The 14,501-nt window shown below is 45.8% G+C and overlaps 1 protein-coding gene across 3 annotated transcripts in view; it reads right to left on the reverse strand.

Annotated features, from left to right (window-relative positions):
* Positions 1–14,501, reverse strand: part of ate1 (arginyltransferase 1) — a 113,881-nt gene that overhangs the window by 49,653 nt on the left and 49,727 nt on the right. For all 3 annotated transcript variants that reach the window (XM_076285727.1, XM_076285728.1, XM_076285726.1), the window contains one exon: positions 7,560–7,659. In XM_076285727.1, coding sequence (XP_076141842.1) covers positions 7,560–7,659 — 100 coding nt within the window. The remainder of the gene's footprint in view (positions 1–7,559; positions 7,660–14,501) is intronic.

The following is a 14,501-nucleotide window of genomic DNA, read 5'->3' on the forward strand; positions in this document are numbered from 1 at the left end:
TGATGCAGTAGGGGGAACCATCACAAGCTGCGTCTCGCAGTCTGCCAAACTGATGTACTGCTTAGTGCAAACTGAATTGAAATGTCTAATGATTAGGTCTACAAACAAATCGGAAGCTTGAACCAATTGTTTTTACCAATCTAGTTACTTAAAGATAGTTAGATAGATAGATAGATAGATACTTTATTGATACTTTATATTTATAAAACTGGCAAAGTAACACCTTTCATTACAGGTGATGCACTTCCTGAGGAGAATATTCATGAGTCTCTCTGACTCAAGTGCATCTGAGAGGCTACTTCCACGGTGCGTCCTCGTGCTCTAATGGCGGCGGGAGCCTCTGATCTCCTCGAGGCTGTGGACTGAGCCTCCTTCAGCGCAGGGCAGGACGTGCTAGAGAGTGGAGGAGGCCCTGCTCAGACTCTTTTGTTGGGGAAAGGACGGAGTCGGGGCATGGAGCGCCACCAGCCTTCTGAAGCCTCTAGAGGATGTTGTGGGAGGGAAATGGGGGGGGGGGGGACTTCCTCCAGCTTTTACTATAGAAATGCCAACAGAGAGAAAGGGAGAGAGAGAGAAGGAGAAGGAGAGGGAGAGAGAGAGATGCTGCACCTGGCTGATGGAAAAGCATAAGGAGGGTGAGGGGGTGGGGGGTGGCATACGAGAGGAAATGGAGGGAAAAATGAAAAGAAAAGAAAAGCCGAAAAGAGGTGTGAGATGGTGGTGATTAAGCCCCCCCCCCCCTCAGCTCCTCTAAGGAGCTCAACTGGCAGCAGGCAGCAGAGGCCAGCGGCAGACCCCCAGTTTAATCTCGGTCCACTGGATCCTTTCAGGACCTGGGGCCTGGCAGCACACAGCAGAGAGAGAGAGAGAGAGAGAGAGAGAGAGAGAGAGAGAGAGAGAGAGAGAGGGAGAGAGAGAGAGAGAGAGAGAAATGAAGACAGATCAAGAAAGAGAGAGAGAAAAAGAGAGATAGAGAGAGAGAGAGAAAGAGAGATAAATGAAGACAGATCAAGAGAGAGAAAGAGAGAGAAATGAAGACAGATCAAGAGAGAGAGAGATATAAATGAAGACAGATCAAGAGAGAGAGAGAGAGAGAGAGAGAGTGTGCAATAAGCCCCAGGGACTTCCAGTAGCTGGTAGAGAGCAGTGAGCGGCGGGCGGCTGTGGAGCTCATCAACTCCCGGAGGAGGAAGTCCCGTCCAGATGAAGGCTGGCAGTCGAGTGTGCCCAGGGCCCGCTGGGACCCACGTAGCGAGCAGATCCCAAACGGATGGAGACGGGGACCAGGGAGAGAGAGACCTCCAACGAGGCCCATTCAGGAGCACCCCGAGGAGGCCAGAGAGAGAGAGAGAGAGAGAGGGAGAGGGAGAGGGAGGGAGAGGGAGAGAGAGAGGCTGAGAGAGAGGAAAGACTGTTGTGTGATGGACATCTCTCTGTGTGTGTGTGTGTGTGTGTGTGTATTGGGGGGGGGGGGGCTTTCCCCTTCAGTAGCGCTCTCTGGCCAACAGCAGCCACACGAAGGGTTGCCAATGGCAACGGCTACTAATAAGCCAAAGATTTGATCAATTTGAACCAAAAACATTCTGATGATGGAGAGGGGCCGTTATCTGGGGTAATGTTTGCTAGACATAACAACTCAACAAAGACTTGACAAAGTTCCGGATGCAAAAGCAGGACACTGTGTGTTTCTAGAACTGCCTTTCTCGTCCTAAAGATTTAAGAATGTCCTAACGCTTTAGAGGTTCCGCTGATAGGGGTATTTAGCCGGTACAAGATGTTCCAAAATCTCCTCTGTGAAGGGTATTCTAATAGCACAGAATGTTCGAGGGATCACTTGATGATGCCGTCTGGACACAACCTTATGGGGCCCAAGGATTGTCCACGGTCACACACTCACGTGAGACCGATCCAACGGAGTTTCAAAAGGAGTGTTTTTAGCATGATGAGCACCAGGCTGTGTGTGTTTGACAGTGTGTGAGGGGAACATGGTGGAGAGGCTTTGTTGGAACACAGCAGGTAGAGGTCCACTTGGTGCAGATCATCCAACACGCACACGCACACACACACACATAAAATATGAAGGGCAGCCACTTGATGTGTAAGACAGGAGCAGGTTACTTTTCCAGCCAAAAAACTGTGCTAGAGAAAGAGAGGCAGGAGAATGACCGATTTGCCGAAGGGAGGAATATAACATTAAGGCCAAGTGTGTATGTGTGTGTGTGTGTGTGTGTGTGTGTGTGTGTTAAGGTGGGAAACAGACAACCTTCTAACCCTGCATCAGTCTCTCCGAGGACAAAAGGGTGTAGGGGGAACAAGCAGGTGGTGAATAGCTGATGAGTGGCACTCCATATGTAGACCTGAGTGCGTGTGTTGTGTGGTGTGTGTATGTGTGTGTTAGAGAGAGAGAGTATGTGTGTGTGTGTGTGTACGATAGAGTAAGACAGAGTGTGTTTTTGTTTGTGTGAGAAAGTAAAGTTTGAGTGAGTGAGTGAGCGAGAGCAAGCGAAAGAGTTTCTATCAACACTGTCTGCAGTAGAATGCTGCTCAGGATTCAAGGCACATATCAATGCAGATAAGGTCTGAAGGCTATACTAGCATAACACACACACACACACGCACACACACGCACTCACACGCACTCACACGCACTCACACGCACACACACGCACACACACACACGCACACACACGCACACACACGCACTCACACTGCAGACACCCAAACACTGTAAAATGGAGCACCAGAATTACCCTGTAAACAACAGATCACTGGCACACTGACACAAACACACACAAACAGACCCAAATAAACAACACAAATATAAATAACCCTGCATTAAAATGGATGGGAGGAACAGGAAGAAGGAAACGTGTGAATAGAGGGGTAGATGAATAGGGGATGAAAGGAGTAAAGAGGTGAAGAAAGAACGACAACATAAAGAGGAGGATGAATGGGACAGTTCTTGGCTGTCTAGTCCGAGCTGGAGTGAGGGGGACTTAGCACCCCTTGTCCAAAACTACCAAATTCAGCACGCCTGTGTGTGTGTGTGTGACAGACACACACACGCGGAACACACTCCTGATGCCGCTGTCAACTACAGTAGCAGTCTCCTCAGTGACCTTTCCCTCAACCACTAATGGCTTCTGCAGCTCCGTCTGCTCCCTCTCTTTCTCTCTCTCTCTCTCTTTCTACCCCCCTCCCTCCCTCCTTCCCTCCCTCTCTCTCCCTTTCTCCCCCATCTCCTCCTGTACCCCCTCCTCTCTCTCTCTATTCCCCTCTCATTCATCTCTCCATCTCATAGACGCATCTCACTCATACTCCATCTCTCTTGCTGCTCCATCACTTACACTTACATTCCTCTCCTTGCTGCTGCTGCTGCTCTCTTATGGATGAATCAGCTGTTAAAATCAGCTAAAACACACATCCCTCACACATCCCCATGTGTGTGTGTGTGTGTGTGTGTGTGTGTGTGTGTGTGTGTGTGTGTGTGCGCGTGGAATGGTTGCCAAGCTGTAGTTCACTCTACTGCACCTGTGTCGTTATCGTACCCCCCCTCTCTCCTCCCTCTCCCCCTCTCTCTGCTCCTCCCCCCTCCATCTCTCTCCATCTCTCCACCTCCCTCCTTTTCCTCCTCCCTCTCTCCTGCACTAACATGGCCTCGGCTACACAGCTCTGGTCGTACGCCCGGACAAAAGCACCTTTGGGACGCTGCAAACACACGAGCAGTGGAGTGATGCCTGCTCCAGTCTTAGCCAGGCCTTTCTCTCCAGTGGGTTTTTACCCCAAACCAGGCCTCCCTCCCAGGGCTTAAGCCCCAGCACAGGCCTCCCACCGCTGGAGCTTCCCCCAGCGAAGGCCTCCATCCTGTGGGCTGCTCACCCCAACCAGGCCTCCATAGGGGCTTACCCTCCACCATCTATCGCACCAACACTAAACTCTAAGCAGAGGATTCAGATTCAGATGCAGATTCAGATTTTATTGGTCACATACATACAATGCAGTGAAATGTTACAGTCGGCTTCATGCCAAGCAAACACACACAAACTAGTGTTGGAGGATGCTTTATGAGCAATGTTTTAGGTCCAGAACATTCAGGTTCAGACACAACTACTTCAGACACCACAGCAGGGAATGACGGAGGGGGGGGGGGGGGGGGGGGGGGGGGTTGATGAGGGTAAAAGATAGAAAAAAGAAAGGGAGAGAGAGAAAAAGGAGTAGAGGGAGGGAATTGAGCTCACCCTGTAGTCCCTACAGAGGCTAAACCTACACGACTACAAATACATACACACTCACAAACAAATACACAACACACACACACACACGCACACACACACACACACACACACACACACAGTGGTCGTTGACGAGAGAGGAATGTTGCTCGTACGCGGCTCCTGCGGCCGGTCAGGACAGAGGGGACTCTGCGGAACGAGGGAAGCAGATGGAGTGGTGCGAGAGCGAGCCAAGAGAGGGGGATTAACACCTTCCACAGGTGTCACCGTTCCCCCTCAACGCTTCTCAGCCCGCCGCGTGGGGAAACCTGCAGAGTACTACCCCAGTAATAAAAACACGGGACAGGACATATTCTCGCCTCCCTCTCTCTCTCCCTCCCTCCCCCACTCCTTCTCTCCCTCTCTCTCTCACTTTCTCGGCTCTTCCAAGAACAGATCCCACGTGTGCGCATAAAACTCTTGATGTGCAGTGCAGGGATATGTGGGATGGGATTAAAAATAACACTGGCTGCACGAACGGTACAAACCCTCTGCGCTTGTGAAGGCGTTCCTTTCTCGTTGGCGACGGCCTGTCAATCACAGCGATTGGTCGTGGGTGGGGGGAATGGAAGCGAGACGGGAGACCCCCACATCCACGCGACCCAAAAGGCCACTCCTTCCTGGTTAGCTCCCCTTTCTGCCCCAATGCCTGATGGGTAATGGCTCTCGAGAGCTTTGGGAGAGAGTGTGTAAAAGAGGCTCAATGTCTGCTAATGGTCCAACGAGCCTCTACCAGAACCCCTCCCAACACACACAGAAAGACCCCCCCATACACACACACACACACACTCACTGCAAAGTAACTGAAGTCTCAGCAGAAAGTGTGTTAAAGGAATGAGAGGATGAGAGGAGAGGGCTGGCTGTGTTGATGGACTGAGCGAGTGCGGCGAGTGGTGCTGGGGGTCAGAGAGCAACGGCTGCATATTTCCTGTCTCGGTCAGTCAGCAAAGCCAGTACACCTCACACACACACACACACACACACACACACACACACACACACACACACACACACACACACACACACACACACACACACGCCACGGAGCGCTGCTCTCCCGACACATCGCTGACCTGACTATAGAACAAAAACAAAACCTAACATCTCCTGCACACCATGTCCAAAGCGGAGACGCAGACACACACAAACAGATTTCAAACAGAGGGGAAGGACAATGAGGACTTGTTTCAGAAAATTAGAAGGGGCCAAGTGAGAAGTGTAAGTGAACGTTTGTGTGTGTGTGTGTGTGTGCGCGCGCGCCCGCGCGCGTGTGTGTGTGTGTGTGTGTGTGTGTGTGTGTGTGTGTGTGTGTCAGTGGCGGCCGGTGGTTAAAAAAATAACGGAGGAAGAAATGTCCGCTTGATTGGTGTTAGTGGCAAATGTAAGTTTGTGATGGTGTTGGTGGCATATGTGAACAAGTATGTAGGCCACCTACCCAGACACATTTATAGCAGCAGAATGTACTATTTAGCATTTTAACTGGCAATGTTGTGCAATAAATGCTGTTCTGACATTCTTAGGGGGGGGGGGGGTCTGACCTAAGGAGCTAGGCTAGCATGCAGTAGCCAGAAAAGTTGTGGGTTCAGTTCTTGGCTTCCACCATTGTGCATTTCCTCCAGGAACAATACACTTTGTAATATAATTTAAATATACAAGTCACTTTGGATAATAGTGCTAAATTAATAAATGTATATGTAAATAAATGTAAATTTAGGTCTGGGAAGTCAGGGAAGATATGTAGGTCTAGTTATGAAACACTGTTTTCCTGATGTGCAAAATTATGAAAAGTCTGGAGGTTTTGCTCAATGTAATACATTTGCAAAAAAGTCTATAATACTAAAAATAGACACTTGTTATATAAAACCATGTAACTATTGACCATTAAAAATAGACCTTAAAAGTGGTTATTTGTAACATGCTAATGTTTTTAAAGCCAAATTGCTATTATTTAAAGACAGGTTGTAATAGCTAAGTGGGAATTTATACTCGAAAGGCAAATGTTATTGAAGACGTCATTAAAGGAATGCATTATGGTCTGAAACATTCATTAACAATGTAACCATCCAAAGATACAGTTAGAACGTGAAAACAAGAGCATATTAACAACAAGAACATCATTTAACAATTGTTTAGTTGAGGCATAACTTGGATGATTATAACAACGCATAACTATCCGAAAATGTTTTTATCACCAAATCCCTGAACTGTCCACGTTTGTGACAGACCTGTGCTAACGTTACCAGTTAGTCAGGAGTAGGCTATTTGTCATACTAGCCTATGTAGCATTCAGTAGCCTACTACACTAGCCTTACCATCCTTCATTTTTGGATCTGGTCTTCCTGCTTTGATCCTAACTTTTGCACTGTATTTGAATGTATAAAAGATGGACTTTGTCCTCTGATTCCATTGTACTGTTTATTTCAGGAGCAAAAAAACAAGCTTTCCGTTCAACACAAGACTCTTCGTTGTATGACTGCATATTGCTTGCAGAGCAGCTAGCTGCTCATTAGTTCACCGTTGCCGCTAAAAACAGCACCCCCTATCGCAATTGAAAGTTACTGTACGGAGGAGCTACCTCCCTTGGCCATTGACCTCTGAAGTTCGCCTACAAAAAAGAACCAAAACGGCCATCTTTGCCCATATAAGGAGATCCGGTTCTTAATTGAAGCTAACTACCTATGGCAAGTTGCATTGAAAGTTAGCTCTGGGGTAGCAAAAATCTAAGTGTGCCGCCTTCACGTACCGGAGATCACAATATCCACTCAAAGGCAGAGGACAAAAGTGTGTTCAGGAAAACGTCTGCATTTCAGACTTTTTCATCCCCGCGAGAGTTTAGCAGGTGCGATAATTCAAAATCCCCATGTTATTTTCCCATAGGAAAAATCGCCAGATACCGGATGTCAAAGATGGCAGCTTTTTTGTAGGCGAACTTCAGAGGTCTATTGAAAACGACGTGATTCACGAGCCGCTGGGGTCCGAGGCGTTTATAATGGACTTCAATGAGGGGCTTGAGGAGGAAGCTCCTCCATACAGTAATTTTCAATTGCGATAGGGGGTGCTGTTGGCATTTTGACCTAGGGGAACGATTTTGTTCATTTAAAGTGTTCAAATAGTAATATATTAACAGTAATTTATCAGAATAGTAATTCACTTAATATATTTTTTATTTTTCTCTGAAATTTTAGGGAGGTTGTTCCTCCCTTTCCTCAATGAAGGAGCCTCCTCTGGTGTGTGTGTGTGTGTGTGTGTGTGTGTGGCTGAGTGAGCTGGGCTGGGGAGGAGACTCACCTTGTAACGCATCTTTGGACAGGAGTGAATGTAGAAGCCCAGGTAGTAGTGACACAGCTTAGGAGACTGCTTCTGCAACTGCCTGGTGAAGGCAATCTCCCTGTAGGAAAAACAGAGGAGAAAGGGAGGGAGAGAGAGAGAGAGAGAGAGAGAGAGAGAGAGAGAGAGAGAGAGAGAGATATTAGGAGGAACAGCACCCATAGCATACAACTACAGCATCTACTGCCAATCAATCAATCAATCTTATCTTATCTTCAATCTTATTTTGAATCATCAAGTTATTCAATTACAATTCAATCCAACTTATTTAATTACCCATAGACGTAGATTACGGGGGGGATATGTCCCCACCACTATTTATAATTCGATATTTGTAACATTTATTTTGTATTTGGCCTGTTATAAAATCATGTAGGCCTATTGAACAATTGAAACACATTGTGAACCCCAAAGTTGGAGACATGCATAGACATTGCTGCAAATTTAAATCCGGATTACTCTGGAATGGCTAACTGTACAGGGGAGTGCTTTAAACTTTAATTAAAACTTTAAACTTTAATTACACCTTTGTGTTCGGTAAGGTCTGGCATTTATTCTGATATATGGTTTGTCATGTGTTGAGGGAAAGTTCGCAAAGCCAAGATGAATAGGGAGACGGGCGCAGAAAATATGATTAAATTAAAGTTAGGCTACTTTTCTCGCGAACCGTTTACCACAACAACTAACCACCAACATTGTTTAAAAGCTGAGAAAAAACTCTTTTGTGTGATACATGTGATGAATAGGCTACTTCGCAAGTAGTTCAGCAAATTTGGGTGGGACAGAAATACCTTTACAGAGCAGCAGATCTGGCCATATCGGCTCTTATGTACATTGATTTAAATGCATTATCGCTTCACTACCCAACACGCGAACAAGACAGAAAAGAAAAAAGAAACCAATGAGCTTATGTCGCGATTTCCGATAGGCCTAGGCCTAGAGCAAAGACAGCTATTGATAACCTAACAATTAGGATTTGCTTTGCCTACTCTGCTGTTTGGTTGTCCCAAACTTTGAGACGACCCATACTCGCATTAACTGAATCTTATCAACCCGAACTGCGATGTTCCAAACAGAGTGACAGGATGCAATGCCTAATAATCTCACTGCCTACAGCATAACTGCTAACAGTGCGCCTAGGCCTTCTGTTAAACACCTGAAAAAATATTAAGCTGCTGTTTTCTTTTCATGACGAGCACTAGGCCTAAGTTTGAATGATTTATGACTGAATGGAACGTTGCGTTTTTAAGCGCCAGAACTGCTTATCACGTCGTGTGACAAAGTTTACACCAATCATCATCTTCTAATGTATCCTTATGTTGAGATGTCCATTCTCTTTGCCCTAGGCTATTATTTGTGTGTGAAGCATGTTTCAATTAAGACCGCACACAAGCTATTTTTATTGTTGTAATATTGAATGCAGACATGTGGACTCGAGTCACATGACTTGGACTCGAGTCAGACTCGAGTCGTGATTTTAATGACTTCAGACTCGACTTGATAAAATTAGGCATGACTTGCGACTCGACTTGGACCTGAATACTATTCACCCGAGACTTAACTCGGACTTTGCCTCTTTGACTTGTAATGACTTGACATGTCTGGAGTCAAAAAAAACATTTCCTGATCGTGGACCAGTCACCCCAGAGATGCTTTTTACTTCCGTGACGAAAAAAACAAAACACATAGTGGACACAAACAGGCAGAGCACAGTGATCAGTCAGTGCTTCTGTTACCACCGCGCATCACACACTGTGTGTAGGGCACCAAGAGACAGAGGAAGGACCAATATTAAATAAATATTATAGCTTTACTGCAAACCGATTTGCATTCTTGTTAGACAACGTTTACAATGTCAAACCAACAGCATGTTACATAAAGATGATACTTTTTGGGTCCTCTCCATTAAGATCCAACTTCAACTTATGCTAGCCTACTCCATTTAATTGAGAATGCGTTTCAGCGCGCGCACGGAAGGAACATTGTTGATGATGATTAATATCTCCTTTTAAATATAAGAAACGTATAAAGGGAAATCATGAAGGAAACAAAGACGAGATTAGAGGAAATTGCGGATTTATCTGGTTCTCACTCATTCTCTCTAATGGAACTGGTGAGTCTTGAAGTCTTCAATAATTCGTTTACATGAAGCACATGACATGCCGATTGAAACGCATTCCACTCAGGTAGGTGGCTACTGGCTGCAGGCTCATAATTCACTTTTAACTGCAAACAGAAAATGTCTAGCAAGCATCATGTCATTACATGCTTTTATTTCCAAAGGAATGAAAGCTGTTTGTGCCAACTTAATATCATGCTTATCATTGTTAATATTGTGCTATACATGTGGCACAAACAATGTTAGAGTTTGTGGACTAGCTCTGGCCATAGCTATATTTGAATGGAGCTGGTAAAAAAGATCATTAGGACAGTGTGGACAGTGGCACACAATGGACTTAAAGTGACAGTGCACCATTTACAAACGAGTTAAACAGCATCACATGTGTAGTATTTAAGAAATGAATACTTTAAAACAAAATTACTGTGTCATTATTATCATTTAAATAATATAGAAGTGTTTTACTTTTGTGTTTTACCTTGTTACTCAGTAATTTTGTGATTTATGCTGTATTTAATAGGCCATATAAGAAGCTTAGTTTTTAGGGAGAAAATTTACTTTTTAACCACAATTAATCTAGATTAATTCATTTCAAAATATGAGATTAATTAGTTTTTTTAATCGTTTGACAGCCCTAACAAAAACTTAAAATATTTAACCGCATCAATTTACTAATTTAGCAGGCAAATCTGTGGCCTAGCACAGTGAAATGCCATCAGTCAAATTATTACTCATCCTTACAGTGGACGTTGCAATTTGGAAAAACAATATATATTTGCTGCTGTGCGGAGTGTCTTATAGCTATCTGTTTCGTACAGATTACTCAGATATGCTCATGCGTATATTTCACAGGAATGCGCATGCATATATCGTAAAAGCTTTCAAGACAGAACCATTGAACATATTTTAATCTGTATTTATAAAAAAAATACTGTAGATTAGATTGATGTGTTAAAATTATGATCGATAGTCTAATAATGGCATTATTAAGTGAAGAGTACCTGATGACTTGTTCAGGACTTGAAAAAGATTGGGACTTGGACTTGGACTCGACTTGGCTTTGATGTGACTTGGACTTGGACTCGACTTCCCCTTCTCTGTATTTACTTGGGACTTGACTTGGACTTGACTGCTAAGACTTGGGACTTACTTGTGACTTGCCAAACAGTGACTTGGTCCCACCTCTGATTGAATGATTTCATGAATAAATTGTACGCACAGTGCGTAGGCTACAGGATTACGGCTGGCGGCGCCACTGACCAAGGCCACAGTAGCCTGTGAACCTCTGATTTTCAAAGGGGAATCACGGCCAACGCAGGGGGCAACTCTTCTCTTCAATTTCCCTTCCAAATTACTTTTATTGTCTGAAGACATCTATCGCAAGAATCTAACATTCTAAGCAACAGCAAAGCAAATGCAAGCTAACCAAAGTGCAGTCGGTTCTCCCGTCATGGTTTTGGAAATCACACACCTGCTGCATCTGAAGGCCCACGCATAATAAGGCCTACGACTATCACTCTACACGCCCCTGTTGCACGTCACATTAATAGCTGATCCTGCCTCCTGGCTCCCCAAAATGCCGCATCATGTGAACAGATCAGCAGGCCTGCAAATTTTCCCCTCGTTTTCAGACACACGTTGCGGCAAAAAGACGTCTCCAATTCCAGCAAATTAAGCGTGATCTCTGTGTGAAAAGGCCTTTTGTTGAAGCATATCCTACAGTGCAAATTTTTCTTGTTTTAGTGTTTAGTTAATAAGAAAGCATTGTCTCTACCTCAATATGAACTGCAAAAGATAGCCTAGGCTATAGGCACATTGTTTTTTTTTGTCGGTTCGGGTCAGGTTCGGGTAGTTAATCAGTGCATATTTTTGAGGGTCGAGTGGGTGCAGATCGACTCTCCTGACGGGTCGGGTGGGTGCGGATGTTAAAAAACCTTAACCGGCGCAACACTACTGTTGAGCACATTGTAATGCAGCGTTGAATGGATGAATATCTTACATAAGGGTACCCCTCACTTTTCAAACCACACTCAAGCTTATGGTTGTTGTCCCCACCACTTCTAAAAACAAACTGACGCCCTTGTAATTACCTTAATTGAATTTCATTTATTAGAGGGCACACCGAAGGGGGCCTATTTGAAAATGATGTCTGGTGAACTTGGCTGACATATGAAATGATAACGCAAACAAAGAAAAGTATTTTTTTTCCCTAGCTATTCTTCTATTGTAAAACAACAAGAGTTCTGCATGGACTCAAATCAAAATCACGTCAGTCCATATGTCTGACGGCGATGAGAGTATGAGATTCTAATGGGCTGTCCAAGGGTCAGGACTTCTCCAAATCACACATGCAGACACACACACAGCTGCCCACGTGGCTGCGGCCGCTGAGTGTAAATCGAACGGGAGAGGACAGGATGGGATGAGAGAGAGAAAGATAGTAAAGATAAATGGAAAGATGGAAGATGAAAGGAAACGTAAAGATGGAGAAGGATGGACAGAGGGATGCAGTGAAGAGAGTGGTGGAGGAGAGGAGGAGAGGAGAGGAAGCTATTTGAGTAGAGGAGAGGAGGGTATTTGAGTAGAGGAGAGGAGGGTATTTGAGTAGAGGAGAGGAGGCTATTTGAGTAGAGGAGAGGAGGGTATTTGAGTAGAGGAGAGGAGGCTATTTGAGTAGAGGAGAGGAGGGTATTTGAAGAGGAGAGGAGAGGCAACACTTTGGGAGGTGCTCCATGGAAAAAGGAGGCGGTTTTTGACGACCATCTCTGGCTCAGCCCTCCTCTCTCGCCTCACAGCCCCAGAACTCCTCCTCTCTCTTAATTATCACTCTTCGCTCCCCATTTCCTCCCACGCTTTCCCTCGCTTCACTCTTCCATAAATAAATCCCTCGCTCTATTCTTCGTCTCTTTTTAAGTCTGCCCCCCCCTTTCTCTCTCTCTCATTCTCTTGCTCTGTGCACTGCACTCTTTAAGCGCTTCACACCGTAAGCGGGAGCGAAGTCCTTTCTCCTCCGGCCCAAACGTCTGCAGAGGGAGAGAAAAGGGGATGAAAGAAAAGCCCAAAAACTCTCCTCCATAAAATAGATGTGGTGGAAATTAAAAGCTAGATGGGGAGGGGGGGTAGAGAGAGAGAGAGGGAGAGGGAGGGGAGAAATGGGTGACATGGCCAACTAGAGGAAGAGAGCAAAGAGCAAGACTTGGGGGTAAGAGGGGATAAGAAAAGCGAAGCCAAGCACAAGACTGCCAAGAGGAGCGAAGAAAAAAAAACGAGAAACACGAGAGAGAGAGAGAGAGAGAGAGAGAGAAAGAGCGAGGGAGAACAGCGAGCACTGTGAGAGAGGAGAGGTGCTGGGAGGTCAGCGCGTCTCTGCCAGGTTCCCTGGTTCCCATCCCCTCCGCACAAAGGCCCCGCTGCCTGTGAATGAGGAGCGGAGCAGCAGAGGTGAGGGGCCCATTCACAAAAACCCCCCCCCCCGCACCCCGCGGCCCCACACAGGGGGCCCCTGGCAGCAGCGTGAAGCCGCCATTATCCCCTCTTCAGCATGCTGACACTCACACACTGGCCAATTATCCCCCGCCCCCACCGGCCATCCCAGCACATACTAATGCACTCCATACACACACACACACACACACACAGACTCTCTCTCTCTAGCTAATACATACACACACACACACACACACACACACACTCCTCGACATATTGCCATATTCAAATTCCTCCTCCCCACACACACACACACACGCTAACTGAAATATGTGAATGAGCTGGGTGAAAAAGGCTCTTTCCACAGGACTTCCCTCAAAACTATAATTATCATCCAACGGAAAAGTGTAATTATTTGCAGGACATTTGAATACAGTATGCAGGGGGGCAGAAAAGGAGAGACGACGACCAGTTTCAGTTCAGGAGAAGTCTTTCCTCAAATATACTCTAGAAAACTGATATGGGAAAACATCCAAAACTACTCAAGTGTTGCCTTAATCTACCCCCCCCCCCCCCCCACATACACACACACTCAAACCCACACACATACACACACGGGACAAGCAGTGCAACACATCTGGCTCCCTCCCCATTCTTCTCCATCTCCAGCCCTTTCCCTTTAACGGAACCCCATATCCCCCTCTCCTGTCCTTAGATCAGAATCACACCCACACATCGCCTTTCCCTCTACAAAAACCCTCACAAACACACACACACACATCGCCTTTCCCTCTACAAAAACCCTCACAAACACACACACACACACACACATCGCCTTTCCCTCTACAAAAACCCTCACAAACACACACACACACACACATCGCCTTTCCCTCTACAAAAACCCTCACAAACACACACACACACAACCTTTCCCTCTACAAAAACCCTCACAAACACACACATACACATCGCCTTTCCCTCTACAAAAACCCTCACAAACACACACACACACAACCTTTCCCTCTACAAAAACCCTCACAAACACACACATACACATCGCCTTTCCCTCTACAAAAACCCTCACAAACACACACACACACACACACACACACACACACACACCACCTTTCCCTCTACAAAAACCCTCACAAACACACACATCGCCTTTCCCTCTACAAAAACCCTCACAAACACACACACACACCACCTTTCCCTCTACAAAAACCCTCACAAACACACACACACACACACACACACACACACACACACACAGCCTTTCCCTCTACAAAAACCCTCACAAACACACACACACACACACACATCGCCTTTCCCTCTACAAAAATCCTCACAAACACACA

This window comes from Alosa pseudoharengus, unplaced genomic scaffold (assembly GCF_046254945.1).
Source record: "Alosa pseudoharengus isolate Yale_2024_CS ecotype anadromous, Long Island Sound unplaced genomic scaffold, YU_APseudo_1.1 YU_APseudo_1.1_scf_15, whole genome shotgun sequence".
Lineage (NCBI taxonomy): Eukaryota > Metazoa > Chordata > Actinopteri > Clupeiformes > Clupeidae > Alosa > Alosa pseudoharengus.